Here is a 10374-nt window from a genome sequence, read left to right as displayed (position 1 = left end):
ACATATAAACAACCTTAAACACTAAATTTTCACCACAGGGGGTCTTTAAGAACACAAAATATACTCTTCATATTTTATAGGTTTAAAGTCGGTATTTAATTATCTGTATATTATATGCAATATATTCTACTTTCAATAAAAGATGCAGTTGGTTTGTAAAAGTTAATTAATTACATGGGTGTTTGTGTTCTCGTTGCATTCAGCGTGTGTGGATCGACATCTTCGAATCACTGAATCATTACATGAAGCATTTAATTCAACTAATTCAGAGTATCAAAAACGGGGCCAAAGTTTAAAGCAGCAGTCTCAATTTATTTACATTGTTCGGGTGCCAGACAAGCTCAATCGTGTCAAAATAAAAAATACAGTTTTTGTTCTCTTTTCCCCCCCGGAATAGCTCTAAAGCCACCGATTACAAAGAAAAATCAGATTCTCACACAAAGAAAGTTAATATTCACAAGTTCAAGCTCATTGACATGGTTATATTGTTAAATTCTCACGAGTCAATGAAAGAATCACACAGAGCACCAACAAAAAATAAATAATAATTAATTAAGCAACCTTAGTTTCACACATTTATTCCTCAACAGAAGGTACAGGAAAGAGACGGGGGGGGGGGGCTATACTATTATATAGCTCACCTTGGCTCAAGTTCAAAAACTCAAACCTTTTCACCAAATCATAATTCAACACAAAAGGTAAAAATAAGAACAATGAAAACAAAACAATAAAACAAGGAAAACAATACAAGTTTGGTGTTACTTAATTATCTCTTTGGAAACCCTCGGCGGATTCAACACCTTCAACAGTTTCGTTGCTCAACACGAGCAACTGAAATAACAAATAAGAAAAAACATTAAACCAGTCAGTTCTTACATCACGACAATACTATATAAATATATAAAAACGTATGCAAGGTTATTATAGTTTTGCATTTTTAAATTAGTTTTTATTTTATTATCTTTTTTTATAGAGTTTTTATATATTTCGTTTCAGTTTGTTTTAGTAATTATAGTTTAGCAAAGAGTTACCAGAACAAAGTGTAGAGGCCAAATCCAGATTTTTAATTTCAGCAAAGTCTAATGTTTGCACCGATTAGAATTTACTCTTATGCAGACATCTTAATAATATAAAAAAATAATGGAATACAGATTGTTTTATTTAATGCCATGTCAGCAGCTAAGGCTATATTCATGGAAAAATTTAAATTACAAAAATAATTTTAACGCGCGCTGTTAGTGGAGGCTCGCGCTAACCAGTCTTGGTGGGGACGACGGTCAGACTTATAAAATCCCAAAAACTGCCATACTGGCGGGCTGACTTGTTTTCCTGTTTTATACCAACAATTTCCTCGCTTGCTGCGGTACTCATTTTCCACTTGTCACTCCACGCCGGTTCTGTTCACTGAAGAATGAATCCAACACGAGACAACGATATGGCGCAATATGGCGCAACCAAACAAGATACAGTTACCTGATTTTTTATTGATATTGATTACATGTCTATCGCGATACATATCGTTATCGTTTTATCGCCCAGCCCTATTTCCAGAATGAGTTTTCAAATGCCGTTTCAGCTCTGAGTGATATGCGAAACTCTTCTCACACTGAAGACACCTTCTCTCTCAAGGCTTCTCTCCAGTGTGAACTCTCATGTGAGACTCAAGGGTTCTTTTCTGACGGAAACTCTTTTCACACTTAGAGCACGTAAAAGGCTTCTCTCCAGAGTGAACTCTCATGTGAGACTCAAGGGTTCTTTTCTGACGGAAACTCTTTTCACACTGAGAGCACGTAAAAGGCTTCTCTCCAGAGTGAACACTCATGTGATTCTGAAGGTTTCCTTTAGTTCTGAAACCCTTTCCACACTGAGGGCAGACGAACGCCTTCTCTCCAGAGTGAATACTCATGTGAGTCTGAAGGTGTCCTTTTTGTGAGAAGCTCTTCCCACACTGTTTGCAGCTGTAAGGGTCCTCTCCAGTGTGACTTCTCAAGTGGATATCAAGGGATACCTTGTGTGTAAAACTCATTTCACACTGGGTGCAGGTGTAAGGCTTCTCTCCAGTGTGAATTCTCATGTGAATCTTGAGGCTTAATTTACAACTTAAACTCTTTTTACAGTGAGCGCACATGAAACGCTCCCCTCCATTGTGAATTCTCATGTGACACTTAAGATTTCCTTTTTGTGAGAAGCTCTTCCCACACTGTTTGCAGGTGTAAGGCCTCTCTCCAGTGTGACTTATCAAGTGGATTTCAAGGGATACCTTTTTTGTAAAACTCATTCCGCATTGGGTGCAGGTGTAAGGCTTCTCTCCGGTGTGAATTCTCATGTGAGTCTTGAGGATCATTTTAGTACTGAAACTCTTTTTACAGTGAGCGCACATGAAACGCTTCTCTCCATTGTGAATTCTCATGTGAGTCTTAAGATTTCCTTTTTGTGAGAAGCTCTTCCCACACTGTTTGCAGGTGTAAGGCCTCTCTCCAGTGTGACTTGTCAAGTGGATTTCAAGGGATACCTTATATGTAAAACTCCTTCCGCATTGGGTGCAGGTGTAAGGCTTCTCTCCAGTGTGAATTCTCATGTGAGTCTTGAGGCTCATTTTAGTACTGAAACTCTTTTTACAGTGAGCACACATGAAACGCTTCTCTCCATTCTGATTTCCCATGTGGACTTTAAAGTTTCTAGTTCCTGTTTTTTTTGCTCTTTTTTCTCCAGCTATGAAATCTTGATCTTTCTCTTCCATTTCATTCAGTTCTTGACTCTCTTCTTTCAGCAGCATCGGGTCTAAGGTGAACAGAGACAATAACGCCAGTTTAATGGCACAAAGCAGTAGACATCAGAACATTTTTTACATTTAAGCCAACAAACAACATATATACTAGATCCTATAGCCACTGTATCATTATCTGTAGTGTGAGTTTTCCTACATCTTAAAACTTTTAGTTTTATAAATGGGGACAATATTTGAAGGATGATCAAATAATGTTTTGCTAATCACATTGAAAATGACATTTAAACATTATAATATTATAGTTTTGAAGTGCTGGAATAAGACATTTGTCTATTTCTGTCACAATACCACAGTCGCAGATAGTATTACTACATTAAATCCATGGTGAATGTTGTTGATTTGTGGACTTAAAGTATTTTATAACTTGTTCATTCATGGCTCAATGTTGCACCTGGTTTCCACGTCAGAATAGTTTGATCTTATATCTGTTATGTATGTTTTATAACAGAACTCAGCACCGAATCTTAATGCTTCTCACTAGACCTTGCAGCGATCAAAGAATTAATATACAGACTTTGCAGCGATGTTATTAATTCTGTGGCGAATTCAACGTATTTCTCCACTGGATCTCCCAGCACTGTCTAGTAACCATGTCACGTGATCGAGATCGACTTGCGAGTAGTTCGCACCAACCTATTTTTGGTTTGAACTAATAACCAGCCCGTGAAGCATGAATGAGTAGCGCACTTTCGTTCCGCTGTAATTGGCCAATGGCCGCTTTAATTAGGGCCCAAGCCCAAAGGGCGCAGAGCCCTATTGTTCTTCCTCTGTTTCTTATTATTAGGGCCCAAGCCCTGAAAGGGCGCAGAGCCCTATTGTTCTTCCTCAGATTATTCTTTGTTTTTTTTTTTTTTTTTTTTTTTTTTTTTTTTTTCGACTTCTCGGGTACTTTTGGGGCACTTAACATGCTCGAAAACTCTTGAAACTTCGCACAGGCGTCGGAATGCGCGGCCATCAGAGCCGGGCTGAAGCTGGTACCCGGGCGTGGCAGGGGGGCTCGACAGCGCCCCCTTAAGTGGGGTCTGAAAACTTGGTCCATATATCAAACACACTTGCACGTACATGTATGAAACTCGGTACACATATAGACCTCATCGGGCCAAACAACTTTCGTGCTCATAGTTATGCGTCAGCCCAACAGGAAGTGAGCTATAATCGGTTGTTCGGAAAACCCATGCTCTGGAATTTAATATACTCCTCCGAGGCCATTGTTTCGATCATCGCCAAACTCGGTCAGCATGAAGAGAACATATCCAGGATGCTAAATTGCGAGCGGATTTTTGATATCTCAAATGGTGTGGCCGTGGCGAAGCAACGAATTTATGGCGAGAAAAGGGAAACAGGAAGTGTGTTATAACTTGTGCAAACATTGACTGATTTGGATGAAACTTCAGCTGTGTGTTTTTTGTAAGAGGCCGATCACATGGATATGACTTTTGTGAGTCAAAGTTATAGCGCCACCAACTGGCAGCAGGAAGTGTGTCACTTTCAAAAATGCTTTGAATCACCATCTTATTTTCACCCCATTTACTTCAAACTTCATCAGTATAATGTGAAAACATGACAGATAGAGACGTATGAAATGGATTCCTGAAATTTCAAATACTGTTGCCATGGCAACGTGTCAAAGTTTAATAATCTTTTGGCTGTTCTGAGGCTCTTAGCATGCTTGAAATTGCTTGAAACTGCTTGAAACTCAACACACACATCAGAGATGTCAGTCAGTACACATGGACAAAGCCTCAGAAACGGGCGGGGATGAGGGGCTCTCTAGCGCCACCTTTTGACAAAAGTGAAGGGCTTCGTTTCATCTACAATCACCAAACTCAGTATATATATTGACCTCATCGAGCCGGACAACTTTCTAATTTACAGTCATTAGCTCCGACCAACAGGAAGTCAGATATTTTGGTTTGAAGGTAAATTTTTGGTTAAATCGGGGTCTGAGTTTTTACGTTCTCCTCGTAGGCGTTTTATTCAATCTCCACCAAACTCGGTCAACATGAAACAAAGATACTGAAGATGCTAAAATGTGAACGGATATTGGATATCTCAAACGGTGTTTCCATGGCGAGGGATTAAATAAGGACAAAAAAGGGGAACAGAAATTCTCTGTCTGCTGCTCTCCCCTCAATGAACACAAGATGGCAGCATTGTATTAGTTTTGAAGCAGGATAAAAAAAAAACTTGTTTCTCTCTCTCTCTCTCTCTCTCTCTTGTTTGTGATTTATGAGGACACAAATTTGTATAATGACATGGGTATTACACTGGTATTACAACGTGTATGTGTGTGTGTTTAAAAACATACTAAAACAATGTTTTATTAAAATGTAACCAAATAGCTTTAAAATAATCATACTATTTTTCAGATCAATATATTTATTTTATTTAATATATTTCTTCTGAATATTTATTCTCTGTCTGCCCTCCCCTCACTAAAGGGTGGCAGTGTTGTGTTATTTTTTAAACTCTCTTTCTGTGTGTGTGTGTGTGTGTGTGTGTGTGTGTGTGTGTGTGTGTGTGTGTGTGTGTGTGTGTGTGTGTGTGTGTGTGTGTGTGTGTGTGTGTGTGTGTGTGTGTGTGTGTGTGTGTGTGTGTGTGTGTGTGTGTGCAGGCCCGTCGCGACAAGGCAGGCAAACCAAGCAATTGCTTGGGGCCTCGAGCTGGCCTGGGGCCCCAAGACAGCGACAGGTTAAGAATAAAATGAAACGACAAACTGTGTGAGCGCCCCATTGATAGTCAATGCAGTAAAGTGCAATGACACTGCTATCGGGATCCCCCTTAAGGGGCCCCTCTCAGAAGTCGCTGACAGCAGCCAGCCAACCACGCGATCTCTGCTGCGGCAAAATACAAAATCTTCGGATTTTAAGCGGAATTTTATGCTTCAGGAAGCCAGAAAAGAAAATAGAGAAAGGAAGAGGAGGATAAGAAAAAACAAGATAGTGGTATGTGATAAATTACACTGGATAAAATAGCTCTACTTGTCTTGTACAAAAAAAGTGTAAGTTTGCAGCAGGTAGGCTAGCAAAAATATGTTTATGTTAGCTATCGTTACCTGCCTGACGGCAAATGCTGCTTGTAACGAACAGTTAGTGCAACTTTTTTTTCGAAAAGACGGAATGACATGAGATTGCTATAGCTTTGTAATAGGTTTTGATGAAAGTGGCATAGCATGCTCTACTAACTATTATTTATGCTATGCATAAATAACCTGGAATAGTTAATATAGCATGCTATATTAACAATTATTATAAACATTATTTAACCAGAAAGAGGCAGAGGAACATGATTTTTTTCATAGCTTATCTTAATGTGCTAGTGTCGGGATATATACGGTAGTAGACAGTTTATGCAAATATGACATTATTTTTATGAGTTACCAATAGATCTTGAACAATTACTTTATTCTGTGGCAATTTTTACACTGTTACATTTTGAAGTACAGTATCAGGACAACCCACATGTTTGACTGGTACTGTTTACATGTTTTACTGGTACTGCCCACGTTTTACTGGTACTGTTTATTAACTATTTAACAAGGTATTATAGTCATCGGTTGCAACTTTATAATAACCATCCAGATAATGTTTATAGACAGTTTACAAAACAACTAGTAACCCTTAAGTATTCCCAAAGTGTTAGGAATATCTGGTCCGTCTATCTATGTAAAAGTAATGTTTATAGATGTTTAAAAAATGGTTACTTAAAGGTTTAAAAAAAAAAATTTAATGATACAGTGGTGTTTTTTGCAAATGTTTTCAAATTTTATGCACAGTATATGCAACAACAGTATTTGCACTGTAAACCTTTTTATTAATATAAAGTGTGGGTGAACTTAAACTGTATGGCTATGCTGCGGTATGCTGTGTGTGTGTGTGTGTGTGTGTGTGTGTGTGTGTGTGTGTGTGTGTGTGTGTGTCAGCAGGGGCGCAGCTAAGGGGGGGAAAGTTAGGACGATTCTAAGGGCCCACACACTTTTGGGGCCCCCTGAGATGATCTTGGATAGCTAGATTGGTGTGGTAGAGGGCCCAACATCAAATTCTTTCATAGGGCCCAAAATTGCTAGCGGCGCCCCTGTGTGTCAGTGTCCTATCTGTGTGGATGCGTCTCATGTCAGCTAATCAAGGGACACTGACACACACACACACACACACACACACACACACACACACACACACACACACACACACACTCGACGCATAGATAGACTCGCGTCAGTTTCCTGCTCACATCGAGTTCTCTTTTGCTCTTGAACAAACAATAACACAGAGGATTGTGAGTATTCTCATATTCGAGTCTTAAATTAGTTAAATAACGTCTTAAATGAACTTAAAGAGTTGTGAGGAAATGAGATGCGCGGGACAGCGCGTGAGATCCGCGGTTGTTCTTAAAGTGACAGCAGCACTGATGATGTCATTAATGTTCATCAAAGAACAACGGGAACAGAGAAAATTGTAGCTTTAATGATGATTCATCTATATTTCATTTATTATTTATGCAGTTAAGGAAGGTTTGATAACTATTACATTTCTGTATAACAGGGAAGGCCATGGGTAAATATAACATTTATTATTTTGGTGATTTAGGTAAAATGGTTTAAAAAAAAACACAGCAGAACCACAGCGCATCTGATATGACTGGCATAACGCTGGCGAAGTTAGGGACCGTCTGCAAAGTTACATACAACATTGAAACGTGTATAACGTTACCAAACTTCACTAGCATTTAAAGAGAATGACAGTCATAAAACTGACTGTAAAGTGTTCATCTAGGTGTCAGGTATGATGCACACATTTTGATATTTAATAAAATAAACTGTCAAATCATATGGAAATATGGATATGCATTATTTCACTTGGATACTGTTTGGGCTCTAACACAAAATATGCTAGATTTAAATGCATCATAGCTGAACACTGATGAGAATATTTCTTGAGAATATATTTACAGAGATAATATTAGAGATTATATTTACGACAAATTATTATTATTTATGCGTTATGCGTTGCTATTGACGACGGCCATTAAGTAAAGAAATCCCACAGAATCTAGCTTAAAAAAGTGCTTAGAGCTGCTTTAGTTATTTGTTGTTTGTTTAATTTCAAATATAAAACTTGTTGAAATGTTTTAAGTGTGTGCATCTGTTCTTTTTGAACACTTTCATCTTGTTTGAACAAAACCGTGATAATATTGATAACCGTGATAATTTGGGTCACTATAATCATGATGTTAAATTTCCATACCGTTTCATCCCTACTTTAGTGTGAATAAGTAAAAAAGAACTACAAACACCTTGAATTAAATACTGGCCTTCTGGACTTACAAAATTTTGAGCAGGAAAATATAACTTTTATCTATTTTATCCTATGATATTAAAATTAATCTAAATTTAAATTACATCATGGGTGTGGCTTGTGGTGATAGTGGCACCAGTTGCTGCGGTAAATGTGGCACATTCGAGCGATTCTAAAATATTCTCCTGTTTAAATGCATATTGCCTGCCGTGCACAGTTAAGCTGATGCCACCGGCGTGGCGGTGCCACCGGCTTGGGCCCGTCATCGCTGCTCGCAGCTTTAATTAGGGCCCAAGCCCAAAGGGCGCAGAGCCCTATTGTTCTTCCTCAGATTATTCTTTGTTTTTTTATTTTTTATTTTTTTTTTCGACTTCTCGGGTACTTTTGGGGCACTTAACATGCTCGAAAACTCTTGAAACTTCGCACGGGCGTCGGAATGCGCGGCCATCAGAGCCGGGCTGAAGCTGGTACCCGGGCGTGGCAGGGGGGCTCGACAGCGCCCCCTAAAGTGGGGTCTGAAAACTTGGTCCATATAGCAAACACACTTGCACGTACATGTATGAAACTCGGTACACATATAGATCTCATCGGGCCGAACAACTTTCGTGCTCTAAGTTATGCGTCAGCCCTACAGGAAGTGAGCTATTATGGGTTGTTCGGAAAACGCATGCTCTGGAATTTAATATACTCCTCCGAGGCCATTGTTTCGATCATTGCCAAACTCGGTCAGCATGAAGAGAACATATCCAGGATGCTAAATTGCGAGCGGATTTTTGATATCTCAAATGGTTTGGCCGTGGCGAAGCAACGAATTTATGGCGAGAAAAGGGAAACAGGAAGTGTGTTATAACTTGTGCAAACATTGACTGATTTGGATGAAACTTCAGCTGTGTGTTTGTTGTAAGAAGCCGATCACATGGATATGACTTTTGTGAGTCAAAGTTATAGCGCCACCAACTGGCAGCAGGAAGTGTGTCACTTTCAAAAATGCTTTGAATCACCATCTTATTTTGACCCGATTTATTTCAAACTTCATCAGTATAATGTGAAAACATGACAGATAGAGACGTATGAAATGGATTCCTGAAATTTCAAATACTGTTGCCATGGCAACGTGTCAAAGTTTAATAATCTTTTGGCTGTTCTGAGGCTCTTAGCATGCTTGAAATTGCTTGAAACTGCTTGAAACTCAACACACACATCAGAGATATCAGTCAGTACACATGGACAAAGCCTCAGAAACGGGTGGGGATGAGGGGCTCTCTAGCGCCACCTTTTGACAAAAGTGGGGGGGTTAGTTTTATCTTCAGTCACCAAACTCGGTACATATATTGTTCTCATCGAGCCGGACAACTTTCTAATTTACAGTCATTAGCTCCGACCAACAGGAAGTCAGATATTTTGGTTTGAACGTGAATATTGGTATAATTCAGGCTCTGAGTTTTTACGTTCTCCTCGTAGGCGATTTATTCAATCTCCACCAAACTCGGTCAACATGAAAAAAAGATACGGAAGATGCTAAAATGCAAACAGATTTTGGATATCTCAAACGGTGTTGCCATGCCGAGGGATTAAATAAGGACAAAAAAGGGGAATGTGTGCTGCCCTTCCCTCAATGAACACACGATGGCAGCATTGTCTTAGTTTTGAAGCAGGATAAAAAAAACCTTGTTTCTCTCTCTCTCTGTGTGTGTGTGTGTGTGTGTGTGTGTGTGTGTGTGTGTGTGTGTGTGTGTGTGTGTGTGTGTGTGTGCTTCTGTGATTTCTGAGGACATACATTTGTAGACATTTCATGTGTCCCCGTGCATATATTGTTCTCTTCGAGCCGGACAACTTTCTAATTTAACTAATCTAATTTAACTAATTTAAAACTTTCTAATTTTAAATAAAAATGTCATGTGCTGTGTTTGCCAAGATCACGTATGATGCATATGCAGGGTATATGCAGGAATCCTGAAGTAAATTTTAATACCTTTTTAAGACTTTTTTAAGACCTTCTCAAAATATTTAAAGACCTCATCGGCGATGAGAACTACTGTTGAGCAATAAAATAAAAATATATAATCATAAGCTATAACAAAAATATATATTAAATTAGGTGAGTGGATAGTTAAAAAAATTTGCAATTACAAAAAGTAATTCTTGAAAAAACATCTCTGGACTAATTTTATAAAATCTAAAAATGTTAATGAAAAGGTACAAATTACTTTGTGTTCTTATTAAATACATTTATAAAAAAAACAATTTATATTTAATTTATATATGAATGTAAATAATTATATGGGCCTACAC

General features: G+C 38.5%; 1 protein-coding gene across 1 annotated transcript in view; it reads right to left on the bottom strand.

The window, feature by feature from the left end:
* Nucleotides 1-286: 286 nt before the first annotated feature.
* LOC307126512 (uncharacterized protein) overlaps nt 287-10374 on the bottom strand; it is a 33855-nt gene continuing 23767 nt past the window's right edge. Inside the window, exon 3 of the mRNA XM_079817072.1 lies at nt 287-2781. Coding sequence (XP_079673198.1) covers nt 1625-2781 — 1157 coding nt within the window. The 3' untranslated portion in view covers nt 287-1624. The remainder of the gene's footprint in view (nt 2782-10374) is intronic.

Source organism: Gobio gobio, assembly GCF_949357685.1.
Source record: "Gobio gobio genome assembly, chromosome: 5".
NCBI lineage: Eukaryota > Metazoa > Chordata > Actinopteri > Cypriniformes > Gobionidae > Gobio > Gobio gobio.
The sequence above is the reverse complement of the archived record's forward strand: the minus strand, read 5'-3'. Positions and strand labels throughout refer to the sequence as shown.